The sequence below is a fragment of the Anoplophora glabripennis genome, unplaced genomic scaffold (assembly GCF_000390285.2).
Source record: "Anoplophora glabripennis isolate ALB-LARVAE unplaced genomic scaffold, Agla_2.0 scaffold257, whole genome shotgun sequence".
In the NCBI taxonomy this organism is placed as follows: Eukaryota; Metazoa; Arthropoda; class Insecta; order Coleoptera; family Cerambycidae; genus Anoplophora; species Anoplophora glabripennis.
In genome coordinates, this window is record NW_019416380.1 from 565,764 (window position 1) to 586,053 (window position 20,290).

Here is a 20,290-nt window from a genome sequence, read left to right on the forward strand (position 1 = left end):
AATACTGCATTGAAAAGTTGGTTGAAAAAAGGCATTACCAGAATTTCATCGTTGTAGAAAGTGTGTTAAAAAAATTATATACACGATTTTTTACACTCATGTACTTTTAACACATTATGTTAAATAGTAGAAAACAGTATAAGGTGAATTTTTCTGAACGATTTCAAAAAAGTTACAAAGAGGTCTACAGACACAAATTTGGCCTTATTTACTCAATTTATTTTAAATAATTCAGATAACTATTGCCAGGCAAATTTTTCAGACATTCGAAAAAATTAAAATTAAGTCATGGAATCACAATTCCGCTGAATATACAGCGTGGTAAAAAAGTTCTGCATAAAATTCATATTTTCGTTAAACAATTTTTTTTTTCGAAAAACGGTGAGACCCGTCTATTTTTATTTGATCCAGGGCACCTTGTTATGTGTAAAAAATTTTTTTTTCGATAATCCACTTACGGCAGCGATGGCATAATTTTTTTTTTAATGACAACGCATATTTTTTTCGTTCGAAATTGATGACAGTGATAATTATCTAAACAACGGTATGAAAATTTCGATGTATTACATAACAATTTTTTTTAGAAAAATGCACCTTAAGTTCTTATAAGTGATAATTGTCTACTTACACTATTAATGGCTCAGAAAAGGACAAAGTTGTCAAAATTACATTTCAAACGAGTAAAATTACACTAATGTTTGTGTAAGTCTAGCGAAATTGTTCGAATTGCCCACCCTGTACTATTTGGCATTGTCCTAAGCGTGTGTAAACGCCGTCTACACTTCGTTCAAGCATTTCCGGGTCGATTTGATTTACGTTTACTGGCCGGTGGATCGGGCGACGTGGAACAATCGAGTGGCCTCCGCGTTCGCCTGATTTAACATCTCTAGACTTTTTTTGTGGGGCTATTTGAAATCGCGTGTGTACACAAACAGACCAGGTGATTTGGAAGAACTTAAAAACCGTATTCGTTTTGAAATGAATCAAGTCTTATTGTGAGCACCCTGTATGAATGAAATCAATGAAACTGCATGGAAACATTAATTAAAATTATGAAAAAAATACCTTAAAAATATTTTCCACTTAATACAAGACACTTTGCAATGAGTGAAATTTTTGCACCTATTTTGTGAACACTGCAAAAGCTATAAAAAAGAAACTTTGTATTTAGAGTTTTGAGGTGTGATCAAATCGAAAATGCTACCAATTTCTTTCTTAAAAAAATGCCTAATATGTTTTTTTAATTTTAAAAGGTCTTTTTTAGTGATAGTAGGCCTTAGAAAAGATCACATGTCAAAAAATATAATATCAAAAAGAAGACTTTTTTACTACATAAAAAAAGAACTTTGGAAATCGTCCAACGGCATTCTAAATACGGAGGTGTTCCGAATTTAAGTGAAACACACTGTATAGCAAATTCGTGACCACAGTTTGTAGATAATCTAAAGTAGGTAAAAGTTCTTTGCAGAAAGAGCAGTGTATGCTTTGTGCATGTACTCTATGACGATTAGTTGATGTCCACGAACGGTGTGCTGAGGTTCTGGCTCCACAATCTTTTCTGTTCTAATTTTCAAGCATGCACTCATACTTTCTGTTGTGCACAAATTTTCATATCTACTGACTCTGTTCTTCTTCATCCTATATTTTATAGGTCAAAGCAATCAGTTGTGCGAGAAATAATAAACTCAGCATTGGTGTAGCCAAGTTTCTGTTGCAACTTTTGGCATTTATTTATGCATATTGGGTAAAAGACAGTCATTGAGAGATAGAATTATATAATTTTAAGTATTTTAAACTCGATTTTATTCAATATCTACAAGAAAGTATTCTCAATCTACTTACTTTCTAGTCATAAAGAATATTTTACAAATATTTTAGTTATAAACGACATACTTAGATTATTAAGTTTGCAACGTGATTTAAATAATTTTCGGGATTGGTGTAAACTACATGAAAAATATAGGAAAATGTAAAATAGTTAGCTACACAAAAACCTACTTTATTGTCATTTTCGAATTGTCAATTTTATTTAGAACGAAAATGATCTCCTAACTGTTTTGTATAACTTTGTTTTTTTTGCAATTATTTCAGGACTTTGCAAAAAAACTTCAAAACAGCTCGAAAACTCTTTTTGGTAATATCTCTAATAACACCCCTTTGTTAGAATATGTAAAAATTTTTCTAATTTCACTCACCTAGTAAATCCACCCAACCAAAGAGGACTTCCCTTTTGTAGCGCACCATTGGCCAAGATGCAAACTCACAGTTCACTTTTTTCGCCACAGCGTTGTTGCTGCAAATAAAAATTGTTTACTGACAAATAGATAACACGATTTGTTTTTGTCTGTGAATATGTAGACACTTTATAAAGACGTTTGTTTATTTTTTTTACACAACCATTGGCGTAAATGTAGATTTCAGTGAAAACTAACTATCACGTGTCACTACAGATTAGACATTTCCTTTAATAAAATTTTCGAAATCCAACTTGACACACCTAAAATAAAATTTGGAACACGTGGTGTTAAATGGGATAAGGTAAGTTCCGTTTTCAATCGAAAGTATTATCTTTAGGATTTGACAGAAACGACTAGTGACACGATATAACTCTACAGCTCAACATATCAACTTTTTCTGAATGAGAAAACATTTTGTAAGCACAAAAGTTATACGTTTGACGTTCGTATTGAGTAATGACAAGTATTTTGTGACATTTATGCACTTTAAACAACGAACATTCAATTTTTTTCCAACGACTACTTGATCCTTCCACCGCTAATGTGATTTTTAGGTAGTATTTCTTTTGAGACTCTTTAGGACGATATTGCTTATAACTTTTAAAAGGGAAGTAATACAGAAAAAATTCTGTAATAAAAGTTTATTAGAAAAAAGAGAGCTTTTTAACAGGAAAAAAAATTGAGTATATTTCTGGAAAAAAATATAATTGATGACGCCATTAATCGTTTCTGTCAAATCCCAAAGATAATACTTTCGATTGTTCACTTTAGCATTTAAAATGGCAGCAAAACGCTCATATCTACAAGTTGCGGGTTGATATAATGATACTATCACTACATTTCAATGTTTCTTTAAATGATATTGGGCAAGCCATTCAATTTTCTAAATATCCCCTTGTGTTTCCTTAAAACGCGTTCTACATCAATAGGAGCTAGGCGAATAGTTAATATTTACTTTGCAATCGCTTGGAGTTTTCGTATTTATTTGTGATGACAGTTTTCGTTGGCAATTCCACAGATAAATGTTTTGGAACCATCGAATAATTAAAGAAACATAAATAAGTAGTAAAAAAATTAACATAAATAATAAATAAAAGAGTAAGTCATACTGCTCTGCTGTGCCAATATGCCGGTAGCCGGTATATTTTTGTATGACTTGAGGTATGTTATTTTAGTCACTGTATGTATTTGATGTCAGTGTGGACGAAATAATTTTCTAATATTTAAAAAAATAATATTGGTATGTGGATAGACATGCCTTGCTAATTGCAACAATAATTTATGTTTAAAATATTTTTTTATTATTTTTTTCATAACAAATAAATAAAAATACTTATTAATCTGATATATTATATCTGAACCATCTTTTAAAATAAATTCATGTTTTTACTAAAAATTATTTGTTAAAACTTTAAAATCATTTCGTTTCTGATTCTCTAAGTTAATGATTTCTGATACAAACCTAGTTTTGGTAAACCATATTACGGTCACTTTACATATTCCAACGAAGTAAACAATTGGATGTAATCACAGAGATGAATCTAGGAAAGTTAAAATAAGTGCTATTAAGAAGTTATAAAATTCTAAACAAACTACTGTTCCTTATTCAGACACATCGTCAGCCGAATATGTGGTAGTCATCTTAAATTAATTCAAAACAGTATAAAGCAGAAACGAAATCAAGCCACGATTCATACGCACGACATGAAAACTATTATAGGATGTGAAGCTATATGAAATCAGGTCTCTGGCGAAGATTACCGTTCAATCTGCTTCGACCAATAGTTTTACAGCAGCACGTACTTGATCACTGTTTACACGATTGGAACAGGCAAGTTGATTTTGCACCTGAAGGTGATAGGCGGTCAAAAAACAATTAATTCGGGATCAGTTTCAAGAATGAATTTTTAATACGTACAGGGTGATCGATTTAACTGAAGAAATGAGTTTTTCTGGTAAACGGCCGAGAAAAATAAATTATTTTTGAAACTATTTCATTTTTGCTTACTTTTACTAGAAGTTACGGCAGAAATACAGAAATTATCTTTACGACACTAAGCGTCGCGGCGTTTCAATTTTTTTTTTTTCAGCGACATACATTTTTTAATATGTCACGATAAAGATCCCTTAATTTTGAATATTTTTTCTATATAACATTTTTTTCCGTTAGCATTATTTAAAAAGTTACAGGCAATTCTCTAGTGAATTTCTCTGGAGAAGCCAAGAAAAATGGCATTACGGGCAAGAAGATTATAAGCACTTAGATATCCCGAAAGATATCTTCCAAATCATAAAATATTTAGCAAATTGGAAAATGTTCTCCGTCAGAATAAGAAATCAGTTTTAGTTTACAGGGTGAGCCAAAAAACAGTAACCGCTGATGAAAATATGGCAATTATAATAAACTATTTTGAAAATCATCCTGAAACATCGATTAGAAAGGCTCCGAGAGAGTTAAATTTGACATATAATGCAATGCAAAAGGGTTTTAGGAATTAACAAATTTCACGATTATAAAATACATAGTGTGCAAGAGTTAAATCCTGGAGATTTTGAACGGCGAAAAAATTTTATTTCTCAGTTCTTAGTTGCATTTAGATTATGATCCTAATTTATATAACCACATTCTGTGGACAGACGAAAGTCATTTTATTAGTCATGGCATTCCAAACCGGAAAAATAGGTACTCATCATTGGTCGGAAGAAAACCCACATAGTAATAGAGAAGTTCAAAAGCAGGGTCACTTTAGTGCCAATGTATGGTGTGGAATTGTAGGGCTCCATTTGATAGGTCCATATTTTTATGATGGTATCTTAACGGGACAAAGATATTGCAATTTTCTTGCAAATGAAATTCCTATTCTTATAAAAAATGTGCCGCTTCAAATTAGGAGACACCTGTGGTTTCAACTGGACGGGGTGTCTTACCATAATGCTGCAGTTGTTCAAAACTATTTAAATTTGCACTTTGAAAATAAGTGGATAGGTACCAATGGCCATTTACAATTTGCTCCGAAAGCCCCAGATCTAACCCCTCTTGATTTCTTTTTGTAATGAGCCCTAAAAAATATTGTGTATAAAACTAAAACAAACAGTATTGATCATTTGAAGCAAAAAATCACTGCCGCTTATGCTGAAATACGTGGCAATATTTTTAAAAAAGTAACGTTCAGTGAACTAAGAAAACGTTACGAATTGTGTTTAAATAATAATGGTGCTCACATTGAACATCTATTAAAACATTAAGTATAATAAATGTTATATAGGAAAAATTTTCAAAATTAAGGGATCTTTATCGTGACATATTAAAAAATGTATGTTGCTGGAAAAAAAATTTTGAAACGCCGCGACGCCTAGCGTCGTAAAAATAATTTCTGTATTTCTGCCCTAACTTCTAGTAAAAGTAAGCAAAAATGAAATAGTTTCAAAAATAATTTATTTTTCTCGGCCGTTTCCCAGAAAAACTCATTTCTTCAGTTAAATCGATCACCCTGTACTAGTCCAGTTGGTAGAGGTTCGGCTTGTGTCAAACCTTGATAACCCGGAAATAACTACACAGGCCTACTTTAAATGATGAGTACAATAACAGGCTAATTTGCTGACAAAGTATTTTATCTGGAAAAAAAGTTATTAACAATTTAATCGTGAAAAAAAAATTTTTTAGTAGTTTTCTTTAAGTAATTCAGCGGGATGACGTTGTACGAAAATATGCTTAGGACATGATTTTGTTCGTAATAAAAATAGCTACAAAATGGCGGTGGTCCGATTACTAAATTTGCAATAACAAAGCCGTGAAATTGAAAAAACGGTATAAAACGTCAATTTTTTAAAGTTGCTGTAAAAATGTCAATTATAAACAAAAAGTGATAAAACTTTCGAAAACTATAGTTCAATATACATATACCTACAATAATGACGCTAAAGCCGAAAATCAGGAGAGCAAAACTTTTTGTTCTATAAGGTTTCATACATCCATCGGCATCTGAAACTCGAAACTTTGCCAAATTTGTTCGAAGCTTTGCTGGCACTTGAAATTTGGTACACACATAGTGTAAATATGCAGAAACCAAAAGCAATTTGCAAAATTCAAGTATCTTCATTTTTGCAGTTTTGGTAAGGTTTTATACGTCATCCTAGTTTTATTTTCGTAATCGGACCACCGCCATTTTGTAGCTATTTTTATTACGAACAAAATCACGTCCTAAGCATTTTTTCGTACAAAGTCATCTCGCTGAGTTATTTAAAGAAAAGTACTAAACAAATTTTTTTTTACGATTAAATTGTTAACTTTTTTTCCTGATAAAATACTTTGTCAGCAAATTAGCCTGTTATTGTACTCATCATTTAAAGTATTCCTGTGTAGTTATTTCCGAGTTATCAAGAAAATGTCACCAACAGTAACTTTTCGATCTCTGCCGACTGGACTATACGTAATTTTGCTGCTTTCCGCGAAAAGTATGTTTTTACTTGAAGCGAAATAGAGTTTGTATGTATGTGTATATGATAAGTTTTATTAAGCTCGATATAGTAAAATATAAAGCAGTATTTGGTGCAGCGTTTTAGTGTAGTATAAAGTTATCTGTTTCTATGTAGTGACGTTAAGTCCCTCAATGAAAAGTGTATCAGTTTTTGTTACAGAACTGCTAAAAAATGACATACCGTTTGCGAAAAACCAAATATAGTTTGTTGCATTGCTAAAATCGTGTAAAATTATGAATTCCATGATTTTAGTCGATGAAATATTTATTGAAAAGTATTTGGGGAGTTTCAGTCTTCTTGGGACACCCTGTATAATATATCACACTGTTGACTTACCTTGTTATTCCGTCCAGTCTCTCAACTGCGTAGACGGCGTTGGAGCAACTCAGGACGCAGGAGCATTTTTCCACAGACTTTATTTCCTCCAAATGCTGGCCAATGCAAGTCATCTTGGCTAACGTACAGTACTTGTACGAGTCGAGCATTGGATAGAAGAAGGGGATGCATCCGCATAGCTTCATCGCTGTGTCCATTCGACACTGTCTGGTACAGGCCGAGTAGGAATAAACGTCGTCCACCTGGAAAGAGGTTTAAGGATAAAAATATCTTTAAAAATACAGAATAATTTAAAATGAAAGCCCTACCAGCGCAAGAACTATGACGTCACACCGTGCATTGTAAGTTGTGTGCTCTAACTAGTATTTCGATATGTTTTGTACTCTTGGTAAAGCGAGTGTACTTATGAATTGTGGATGATATATTTTGTCAGTTTTATGCGGCTATTTAGTTTGGATAAGTATTTATTTTGTATTTTTAACATGAAAAATTTCCAATTTATACGAGTAAATACTGTTTTTCATACAATAATTTGATCGTTACGTCAGAAGAAATATTAGTAAGAGTTTCTAAAGCACCCAAGAAGCGAAAGCAGTGGTTAAAAGTACCGACCGATCCAGAATGATTGAAGCTGACGTCACACTTAAATGTTACCAAAGATATTAAAATTGACTTCCATTTGATCAAAATTACTTTCCGTTTTCTTAGATTTCCGACCGACACGATATGTCAATTCAGAGACGTTCGTGCCTCTCCTGTGTGCTTGCTGTTGTATTTATTTGTGTTCGACGATTATTTTTTATTTGAGTTTATCGTTGATCTTCTAAATAATCAGTGTTTTTCAACGCTAATCATCTAGTCCAAGCATTCTGTCACGGATTAATGTTAAATTTGCAGAAATTATTACCTGGACAAAAAAAATATGACCGTATAGAAAATTAAATTTTAAATTGAGTTTCTTGTTCTTTAAACTCGATCCAAAATGGCGAACATGGTTAAAAAAATTCTTTTATACTCAATCTGGGGTAGCTAAACACGAATATTATAGTAATTTTCGTCTTAGAAGCAAAATAGTCCCGTAAATGTTTAGTTTTTATTTAACTTATATATATATTTTTTTACTTTTATTATACTTCTTCACGAAAATATGGACGACGAACAAGAAAATGAATCAATAGACAATCCGACAAAGAAAAGAAGAAATTCATTCGATAAATAATTTTATCTATATAGGATACTTGTTAGTTTTCATTGTAATAATTTTATAGATATTTTATACATAGTTGTATAATTATTAAATATTTTTGTAAATAAATTAAATTCTTTAAACTTATTTTACACCAAAATTAATTAATATTGAAATGATGAAGTAATTGTTAAAAAGCCAGCAACAAGTACAACGTCAGTGTGATTAATGAAGCAAAAAAATATTAAAATGACGATAAATGCAAAAAAATATAAGTTAAATAAAAACTAAACATTTACGGGACTATTTTGCTTCTAAGACGAAAATTACTATAATATTCGTGTTTAGCTACCCCAGATTAAGTACAAAAGGATTTTTGTACGTGGTCCAGAAGCCGAGATATCAAAGATTTTGCAAGCGCGAGCAATTTAGACTGCACGTCATCAGTTTTCAGAGCGAGCGCGCATGTTCCCCCTACTCCTCCGGCCGGTCCAGCTGACGCACTCAGCGCTTGCACGCTTCAGTTTATTACTCAATGACTAATACTAAAGATTAAGTAAACATATCCAATTTTTTTTTTGAAAATATAAGTATTCAATATTAACCTCCATCAAGCGCATCGCTGTAAAATGTTAATTGCGTCCTCAAATTTTTTTTTTAAATAAAAAAATTATCTCGGCCCCAGAAGGTGGTAGAAAAACATTTTTTTTAAATTCGTGAAAAAATGTCAGCAGTTTCTTTCTTTAAAAGTCATCTTCATAAAATAAAAATTGAAATAGTTATTTGAAAAAAACATACCCAAAAAAAGTTCAACTTTTTCAGTCATTTTTTGATCCTTAAAATTAATAAAATCGTCAACATTTTTTAACAGTATAATAATATAACTCTTTACGAAGAAAATAAATCGAAAATCGTCACTGTAGGGCTATCCGCTGAGAAGATCTAGCCAATTTTCGAGAGCGCCTTTTTTTCAAAAAATCGATATATCTCGAAAAATAATTAATATTTTTAAATTTTTCAAAAATGTACTTTTTTGTGTTGCCGCGGGCTATGCTTGCAGTAAATAGCAAGTATGGGAACGTATATGTAAACGAGTTATAGAAGAAGAGAAAAGAGAAGATTTTTAACGGTTTATTCAATATATCTCGAAAAGTAACAAAGCAATCGATACTTACAAAAAATCAGTCGATAGATCTTTTTAAAATCTACAACTTTCTCACAATTTTTCAATCGGTGCTATATTATTTTAGTTATCTTAGAAAAACCGTTTTTTGCAACTTTGCGATTTTTTTTAACTATGTTCGTCAGTTTGGATCGAGTTTTAAGAATAAGAAACTCAATTTAAAATTTAATTTTCTATACGGTCATATTTTTTTTTGTACAGGTAATAATTTCTGTAAGTATTTCTCTATAATGCTTGGACTAATCTGTTAAATGTTAGTTTTGTGGTAAGGAAGCAAATACTGATGGTTACTTCGATATAAAGTATTCGAACTGTTTTAGGTTAACAAATGGTCTTTTTATTATTAGAAAACGATAAGTTTATTGTAAAGGCCTACTTTCAGAGTAGTCAACGAGATGAAAATGGATGGAATTATTCAATCCATTCATGGTTTTTGCAATTCCAGGAAGAATTTCCAAATCCTGACGCCGCAGATTATAACATTTTTGTTCAGTATGTTCGACGTTTGCTGACACGATTCAGAAATACTGGCAGTGTTGTTAACTGAAGATAAACTGGAGAATGTTAGAGAGTGTTTTTATTTAATCCATTTCTTTAACAAATTAATAAAACCCTCAAATTAATTAATGCCAACATTCTGCTTTTTGTGATTAAAATAAATATGTGACCCTATTGCCACTGCACTTATCCCGCCACTGAACTAAGTAAATCACTGTCAGTATTGCCAACTACGAAGAGTGAAAATGATAGTAGAGCGGCACACAAATCATTTGTAAGTAGCGGCACCATCAGTTATTCTGGATCTCTCGGTATATATGGAAGAGCAGTTGATAGTAATATTAATAATAATAAATTGAATATTAGAGTCGATGTCGATAGAACGACAAAAACCATATAAATAAATTTCAATTTTCATATGTATTTCAATTGCGTTTAATATCAGTTTACTAACTTTTACACTGAATTAAAATTTCGTGTAAGTTCGTCATTCAAACGTCTGGAGCAGTGCATTAACATTTAGACGAAACGGTAATGTCAGACAAGACCGAATTTATAAAGGGCCGTATACATACATAAAATCTTACTTATAATAAATTCCTTTTAGAAGTTTCAAACAGAATAGCGGAGTCCATTAATTAGCACCGTTTTAATAAAGCAACCAAGAGAAACACAAAGCGCTTTCTTGAAGATAGTTTTTCATCTAATTGCCCTGGATTATAACGCAAAGTGTAAAGTACCTTGTTTTCGTTGAGTCTGGGGGTTTTAGTGTAAAAAGTAATTATAAAAAATGAACCTGCCAGCAAGACGACTCCATAGTTTTCATTAAATTACAATTAAAATTGTCTCCATATAACTAAATTGAGAATTATACGTGTACTAATGTGGTCAAAAACACTTTCAATAAATCAAAAGCAAAGCATGCGAACTGTTCAGCTACTGAACCACTTCATTCAGGTCATTAAAAAAAATGAGGTGAATACCTTTATTGCTTGCTTTTTGTTGCGAAAGTGTGAACATATTGGTATCTCTCACGTAACAAGTTTGTCTACATCCATCATTAGAAAAATTGCATGAAATTCAGTATAGAAGTTGATAAAGTCCAACAGAACGATATCTCGGTTGTGACGTCACACCGTTCTATCAACATCGACACGACACATGTTGCATTGTCCTTTACTAACCTACATTTTTACTTTATTCCTATATTATTACCCAATTCTTGTATTAGTGAGCAATATTTCGTGGTTGTTGTAAACTTTATTGATGATTTTATTAGTGATTTGTAAACTATAGTGATGGGGGTTTTGTAATGGCCCAATCTGATAATTTGTTTACTGAATAATCATTTAGTCTTCTTCATCATCTTTTGAACTGATGTAAACATAGAGTGAAAACAGATACGGAGAGCACGTGTTTTGTTAGTTTCGTTTTATTACACAGTCAGCAAAAAAATCAAAGGAACAGAAAAATTTACAAATTTTTTTAGTGAATTTTGAAAGGCTGTAACTTTGTGAATAATGGTCATATCTAGAAAAAAAGAAGCATCTTGAATCTTGAAGATTCTAGTTTTGAAATCTTGAGATGAAAATTTTTTTGGCATCACTCTCGGTGCAATCAAAAGAAATAATGCAAGGCAAAAATTTTACAATTTTTTTTTTCAAAACGGAAAGTTAAGATCTTCAAGTAGGTTTAGCGTCGCCACAAGGCCGCCCTTCGGAGAAGGGCCCATGAAATTTAGCAATATTTTTTTGTATAAGTTCACTTAGACAGTCGGTGCCATGTGTTGAGCATCTGGTATATAGAGAAAAATCGATATTTCAAATAAGGCGCGAAATGCATTCCAAAGAGCGTAGGAATTTCAAGAATAAGTTGTTAGAAATTGTTAGAAAAATAATAATTGATCAAATAGCTTGTTTTTAGGCGGATTTTCCAAGCTATAAGAATAGATTAAATGAGATGGACTAATCCGTCCCGTATTGCTACACGGAGTCACTAGAGGAAGGCTAGGGTTACTTGTAAGTCCAGTTAGTCACAGAATTATTTATATAAAAGCAAATTCAGTCCATTAGATAACTATTAACATAGCATAGTTATGCTAAAGCGTACCGATATTCAGGGTTCCCGCCAGTAAGATAAGAACATAAATGTCTGGACCCAAGAAATGGGCGTGTCGAAGCGAGGTGTCGAATTAAGGAGAGATCTCCGAAAAAACAGGCAGTTTTTCCTTGGGTTCCACATTGAGCAGTCTACTTAGTTTTAGAGCCTCGGGTTAATTTAATAATGGATAAAATCATTCCAAATTTTGCTATGGATCGCGCATTTCCTGAATCGGTATGCTGTCGCGTGTCAATAAATTAATTAATAATGTTGTTCGAGCCCGTTATGTCGTTATTTTGTTTGTTTGTTTTGTTTTATTGTTATTAAAGCCCTTCCTGGACGTTTTGCTGAAAATTGTTAATCTTACGCCTCTGTAATGTACAACTTTTTTGTTCATTTATGATTACTCTATCTCATACTGAAGTAGTAAAACTTCTTATATTCTGCATACAAATATACGAACCTTCAGCTTAATTTCATCGGGAAAAGCGCAGTGCCTCTGCTTGATGCTCAGCTGTCTCGCGTCCGGCGTGGTGTAGGTCTGCTTCACGGAGAGGGATATCATATCGACGACGCCGCTCCATACGTGCTGGGGCTGCATATCTATCCCCGCCACCTCGTCCGAATTGAGTATATAAATCTGGAAGGCAATTAAAAGGTTACAAGACTGTCTATTACCCAAGCCTGGGGCGTGTTGTTTCAAGAAAATGCAAATAAGCTCGATGCAGATACGAACAGTTTCATTACTGCGACTGGCTCTGCGGTGAGTGGTTTATATTTTTCTCTGTTTAGTGTCTAGTCAGGCTGAATGGTGTCGCTTGGAATAAGTTATCTAAGATCCCTAGAAACATAAATTGTAACATTTAATCTTCTACATTATGATTTTACATTATTACACTATTTTTTTGAGGTTAGGCACGAACTCCCAGAGAACTACCAGAGTTGGTTTCAGTGATCCCGAAAACATAAATTGTTGTGGTTAGACTCTTCGAGCATATACCCACTAGAGGCAGCCTTCAATGCTAAATGAGCGAACAAACGTGCAAGAGAGAAAGCATATAAAACCACAAGCTATCTCTCTCACTCCGTAAATTTTATTGGGTGAGAATCAGACCCCGTGATTCCCCTCCAACACCTCACATTAATTAGATTACATTTATCAATTTGCAATTTAGTTTTTTCAAAAATTATAATTTTAAAGTACCCGGAAAGACGCTTCTTTTTTTTTAAAAAAAAAGAAATTCCGTTTATTGGTTCTCGAGATATAAGCGGTCAAAATTTATTGGCATTTACCGTTAATTTAGCAAACAATTTACCAATAACACAGCCCCACAAAAAAAAAAGTGTTCAGACTTGTGGGTCGGACATATGTATTCCCATGTATTTTTTGACGCTGAATCCGATCCCGAGCTCAGAAATGGCCCTCCACGTCTGGAATTGGCCCCAGGGGCCAAAAATGGCCTCTATAGGGCCTGAAAGATGGATTCCGGGATGAGGCAAGGTCGAAGGTGCATTCTAAAGCCAAAGCCGGATTTGTGGTCGAAAAGTTTATGGCCAACTGAAATTCCCCGTTTGGGACCGGGAAAATGACCCCTTAGGGGCCTGAAAATCGTGTTTCGGACGTCGCAATCGCAACAGTGGTATTTTTATGTACTTTTAAATTCTGGAACTCAAACTGTGCTCGAATTCCAGAATTTAAAAACCATTTAACACCACTGTTGCGATTGCGACGTCCGAAACACGATTTTCCGGCCCCTAAGGGGTCATTTTCCCGGTCCCAAACGGGGAATTTCAGTTGGCCATAAACTTTTCGACCACAAATCCGGGTTTGGCTTTAAAATGCACCTTCGACCTCACCATATTCCGGAATCCATCTTTCAGGCCCTATAGAGGCCATTTTTGGCCCCTGGGGCCAATTCCAGACGTGGAGGGCCATTTCTGAGCTCGGGATCGGATTCAGCGTCGAAAAATACATGGGAATATATATGTCCGACCCACAAGTCCGAACACTTTTTTTTTGTGGGGCTGTGTAATCTTTGATCCATTGTCTTCGTTTCTATGTGAAAAATTTTTTAAGTATCTAGATGCTTTATTTGAGGCTGTACAAAATTTTGAAAATTCGAAAATTTCTTCAAATTTTTTTAAAAAAAAATTATTTTGCGAAAACTATCAAACCAATTTTAATTAATGGTGTGTTGTTTTATTATACCATAAAGTTTTTTTTACCAAAATTAGAATGCCCTCGGAGAAATTAAAACATTTAAAGAAAACTTGATATTTTTGCCTTTTCTTCATCAATTATTGCTATTTTGCAACATCAGTAATAAATTTAAACATTTTAACATACAGTATATTGTGCAAAATTCAATTCTGAAACTTTTTTCCTTTTCAATATTCTTCCAAAATCCATAGGTTCCAAGATATAAGTAAAACACTCAGATAAAATAGTAATTTTTTAAACATTTTGCAATTTTGAAAATGTTCCGGACCTCGCCCAGATCTAGGGATCTACACTTTTATTATGTGCGTTGTACTGAAGGTAATCCAGAAAGAATTTGATTAGCCCCTTTCACATCCACCTCAAAACAGATGATCGCCTTGATCTAACAGTGCCTATTTTTATGTTTCTTATCTATCAATGTTGCTCATTGAACAGAATTTTCCATGATAGCGGACGCCATACTAGATTTTATTCTGGACAGCCCACTGTGCCCATTGACGTGAAACGTCCGATATACTTATATGTTATTCAATTTTTTTGTTATTCTACTGGATCAAGCATTTTTTGCATCAGTTGATATACAAAATAGTTTTTGAACAGTTTCTTATACAATAACCCAAAATTTTAATCTAAAACAACACAGACAACAAAATGTTAATGGTCTTTTCGTAAGAAGAGTTCAATTTTAAAAGATGAAAATAGTATGATGTCCCTAAGCGTATGTGGTGACGTCACCTGAGAGAAAGGGAGGACATGGCATATATTGGTATGAAGATGCAACTTTCTCTCGTTTTTCTAATAATTTAGAACTATTGTAGCCTAAACATTATCATATCATTCATTTTATTATACAAAACAGGTGGTGTTTCCTTAAACTTGAGACAATATTTAATGTTACGTTCAGCTTTTTGGTAGAGGAATCCAATTAGACAGTGCTACTTGTCATTTTAATATAAATACCAATAACATTTGTAAATTTAAGTTGTAATTATTTTATTTCACTAGAGACTAAACTAAAATTTATTCACCACAATTCATTCATTCAGAAATTTGCATTTAGTCACTAAAATCTAACCTGTAACACATCTACAAAATTGCAACTGTTGGACAAAGCAAGTTATTGGATCTGCAGATGTTACAGGGTGTTTTTGAAATAAGTGCGTTAATTGAAAAGGGCGATAGAGTGCACGAAAATGAGCAGCTTTTATTAAGCAATTGATTACATTACGTTTTAATATTGAAAAAAAAAATGTTCACATGAAGGTTTAAACAACTTTAAAGTCGTTCCTGATGCGGCAGCCAGTCGTCCTTTGATGTCGAAGCTGCCGCGCACATGCACAAGATGCACAGGATCTGCGTATGTTTATGGTTAATTTTTTTAATTAATTTTGTCGAGAACAGAAACATTTAGACCACCAGTTGCTTAATAAAAGTTGCTCATTTTCATGCCCCCTACCGCCCCTTTTTCAAAAGTCTTGTTGCAAAATATACGACTTTTATACTGCAACACAATAGCGTTTTTCTTTTATCTGAAATAATCATGTTATTTTTTCTTATTTGGACTGACGCTCGTACTCCACGATATGCGCGCCCCCAAAATCTAAAACGACTAAAAAAGATCGAGCCATTAGCGCAAATTTTTACAAAACGTCCGTTTTATCTATTTGCGAGTCTCTGGCCCGGCCTCATTAAAACTTGAGCAATGGTCGTTCGTATGAAGATTTCTCTCCCTCATAAAATATCCCGATATGTTTTCGAGTCGGGCCGAGGCTACATTTAAGCTGGATATTATCTAGGCGTAAACTATTCCAATTTATAAGTCTGGATTGCGGCGCTTTGACAAAATCGCGAACGATTCATGTCGCAGTGGGAATAATGGGTCTGTGGGGTTCTTAAACTGTAATAAAGGACAAAATAACTCAATTTCAGTCCAATCATTTCCAAATTTAACTTAATGACCGTTCAGAAGTGCTGCTCCTAGCAGATATTCTAACTACACATGGGGGAAAGCGGCGCACAGTGTGTCTATTTTAACAAACTAGCGGCACTTCATGAAAAAATCTTATTTTTCTTGTGTCAACCAGGTGCCAAGAAAGAAGGCAATGCACTGGAAGAAATCATCCAAGTATTGCGTTTTTCTGGGATATTTTAACTAGTACTAGCAAAACAATAGCAAACACAACAAAAAAATCATGTTTCCAAAAGTAAATGCATTTTGCTGGACAATGTACTGCAACAAAAAATGTCTTGTCCCTGCTTGACAGCTCACTTAGAATTATATTTTATTCAATTGTCGATCTGTTTCCAGTGAGCTCCTCTTATTCTGTAAATTTGAAATTACGTATTATAAAAAATACAAAGTGTTAATTTAAGTACCTCTACAAACTTTTAGGTGCGATTCTTCGATTTTAAGTCAAAAATATTATTTAAATATCGATAGTTTTCGAAGTACAGGGTGTTAATATTTTTAAAAAGATTTAATCTTTTCTAAAATGTCTCTGAAGACGTTTGATGCAGAATAATGAAACTCAGGCTAGTAACTTATCTAATTAAGGAGGTATATCGGGGTCCGAGGGAAGTGAGGATCGCAGGGGGGTGCTATGCTTTTCTTATGGGACTAAAACCCGCTACAAACTTGAAAAAATTAAATTTTATTGAAATTATTTGCGATAAACATTATCTATATAGCAAATAAATCTACTCAATATGCACATAACATACATATTGAAAATTAACAACATACAAATATCATATTTAAGGAGCTTTAAATTATATTTAATGAACGCATAAACACTATGTAGATGTGGCAACAGCGTTAATAATCGACTGCAGTTGTACACACTGCGTCAAATTCGGGTAAAGATGCGTACGCGTTCAAAAATGTATTGTGTGTAAACTATGCACAATATAATTATTATATATAGCAAATATATCGTATTATCCTCGCGAAGATTTGTATCCTTTATTTAAAATCCGTAAATCATGTGAACTGGTAAAACAACGAGAATTATGTTAATTTAGTTCTAAAGAAATGAAATGACACTCGCGCCCATCTCTCGTCCAAGTCAAAGAAAATGTTGGATGCAATTTTGAAGGTTCTGTGATAGAAATTACATTATTACTCACTGTTCGTGTTTTTAATCTCTATTTTAGTAATGTTACAAAAGTTTTGCAACTATAACTAATTTTTTAGATATAAAGTTTGCTGAGAAATATTTATGTTCCTTTGTTATTCCGTACAAATGCTTTTATCTCAAGTATTACTAATTATATTAATCAAGTAAAGAAAACTTTATGTAACCCTAAATATTGCTGGGTAATGATTACGATGTTTTTATAAACCATTAAATATATTAAAAGGATTTATCAACTGTATTTTTTATTCCAATAAATATATCACAGCTTCCTAGTCTTTTTTAATTAATCTAGTTTTTTAAAAACATTACAAAAAATCATCTGTTGTGGATAATTTATTGTTGATAACAATGTACATGGGATTTAGGAAAAATGTATATGTTTGAAATCAATTTCGTTTTTATCAAGTCTTTCAAATGTATTCCCTCCTTGCTGTCAGCTGATTGCGACGTTGCCACATTAATCCTCAAGTCAGACAGAAATGCAATTATTGGTTTCTGTTTCTAATTAATACAGCTGTACTATGTTCAAAACTTACATTAGTTTTACATCAAAAATAAGATAATACTGTGTACTATCTATGGAAAAGTTTTGTTTCACAATTTCTACATTTTTTTCTCAGTTATGGGCAAAGAAGAGCCGCACCGTCCATCTTCGCCATATAAACCTAGGTTAAAATGAACAACTTTCAACAACAATATCTTAAAATCTAGATTAAAAAAAAAATTGAAAAAAATATGACGCGCAGAGGGAGCACTGGGTAATACGTTATATAAATTTCAAGTACATCTGTGCATTTTAGTAAACCCGATATAGCTTCTTAAAGGTAAATGTCCATTGAATTCTGGAAATAAATATGTTTACCAGTGGGGAAATAAGTACTTTAAGTTAATTTCACTAAAAGACCCAGAAATTCGACGCCACTGAATATTTAGAAAATTCTGTTATTACCTCGCTATGGTGGTTAAGACAAATATCTTCCATTTTCTTTATAAAAACGAACCGTTTTCGAATTAATACTTCTTCAATTTTCATTAACGCTACAAAGCACTTCATTAAATTTAACACAACTCTAGAACTTCTCAGTTCACAAATAAGTCCATAGGATTTTAAATCCAATATAATCATGAAAGTCCCAGAACATAATTGACCCAATTTTTTCCATACCATGTCCTTTGTTATACCTTTGCAAAATTTCACGCCATTAATTTTTTCGGACTTGTCAGGATTAATTTGTATTTAAAATAGAACATGAATTTTTTTGAAAAACGAGAAGTTCTACTAAAGTTATTACATTTTGTGGAGTGTTTGGTAACGTTAATGAAAATTAAGAAAATTTGTCTCAGGGCCAAGCAAAAGTCGTTCGGGAATTCCCTCTGTTTGGATTAAATAGAGCTTATTTTTACAGTAATTAAAAAAAAGAAACGTTCAAGTCAAAAATCTCGCGAGCAGGCGAGAGCGGCACTCACGCGCATGCGAGCGCCCAGCGCTCCTCGTCGCGCGGCAGGCCGTTCATTAACGTTGGTTTTTACAGCCGCTAGTGCGTTTATTATATAAACTATCGATGTAAAACTTTTTGAAAATAAAAGTTTAACCCTTTCTTTAATTGTCTCTAAAATATAGTTAATTAACAATTAACGTTATAAAAAAGTTATATTGGAACAAAGAGGCGTAAAAATAAGTTATATTTAATGCAAAAAGAGCGAATTCCCGAGCGGCTTCTGCCTGAAAAACTACTTGCTTGGGACCTGTTTAGACCTCTTGCTTATTTCATGAGCTGTTGGCACTCCGAACAAATGACTGAGGCTCCGCATTTTTCCTTAATTAATATTGATGATTGATAGCGTACAGCGCTACTATCAGTTTAGTGAAGTGCCACAGGATGAGCGATGTCCCGAGCGCGCCATTACTGAGATAGCGACATGTCCAATATTCATGATAGAATTGAATCACGCCGTAATCTGCAATTATTTGCGACGGTTTTTTCCAGCAGTGTGTGTTCGAGATAGTTTCGGAACTAATTGCGGGGAGCATTATCGGATAACCTTGCGAATGAAAATTTCAGTGCTCGATGGTCTCCCAACTGTCATAAGTTTTAATTGAATTGTTTCTTTTCCTGGCAGTTCTCGCAGTTTTAAATAAGTTCTCATAGTTTTATTTCAAATAATAGGGTTGTTACGGGATTGTGGAAAAATCGTCGGCCTCCAGAAAAATTAACACAACTGCATTTAACAAAAGCCAAAGAACACAATACAGGGTGGTCCGTTTTCCATGGCTCACCATTAGCATTTGGGAAATTATAAGATATACAGGGTGGCTCAAATTATAAAAAAGTTGCGCCTTTTCAAGGTCATTAAAATAAACCAAACAGATCAAAGATATCTGCCGCTGTTCCTGAAATATTGTGAAAAAAACTGAAAATAGCGATTTTAAAAAATGCCTTCTAGCGTCCTTATTTCACAACAGAAAGAGCTGAAATTTGGTACTACTTTGGTATTTAGTTATACGTTTATTATTTGCAACCTATCCACACCTAGAATTTTAAATACCCCCTCCCCTTTTTTTTGATCCACTACCATTAGCTGCAGATTTAGCATTATACCCAACTTTTAAATTGAAATACAGGGTGGCCAAATGAAAACGAAACAGAGCCATTTTCAGGAACTGCATCAATATTGTAGGAAAACGCTCAGACCCGTCGATTTTAGATTAAAGGGGGACATTCTTTGTTGGTATTTTTGACTCCGCCATTTTCACCCCCCAAGCAAGGGTAAGCATCACCCCAAAATATTTAAATGGCATTGGGGGTTGAGTGATATTTCTTTTGAAAGCTCTTACAATTCTCTTTACAACAGACTTTAAATTTTATAATTCCGCCCAATACTTATTAAGAATTTTGATTTTAAAGTTGAAAC

General features: G+C 33.2%; 1 protein-coding gene across 1 annotated transcript in view; it reads right to left on the bottom strand.

Annotated features, from left to right (window-relative positions):
* Positions 1-20,290, bottom strand: part of LOC108905292 (sodium channel protein Nach) — a 71,577-nt gene that overhangs the window by 13,563 nt on the left and 37,724 nt on the right. The window contains exons 5-8 of the mRNA XM_023454347.1: positions 12,943-13,033; positions 12,483-12,659; positions 7,053-7,294; positions 2,196-2,293 (exon numbers count right to left, since the gene is read on the bottom strand). Of these exons, the coding sequence (XP_023310115.1) occupies positions 2,196-2,293; positions 7,053-7,294; positions 12,483-12,659; positions 12,943-13,033 (608 nt within the window). The remainder of the gene's footprint in view (positions 1-2,195; positions 2,294-7,052; positions 7,295-12,482; positions 12,660-12,942; positions 13,034-20,290) is intronic.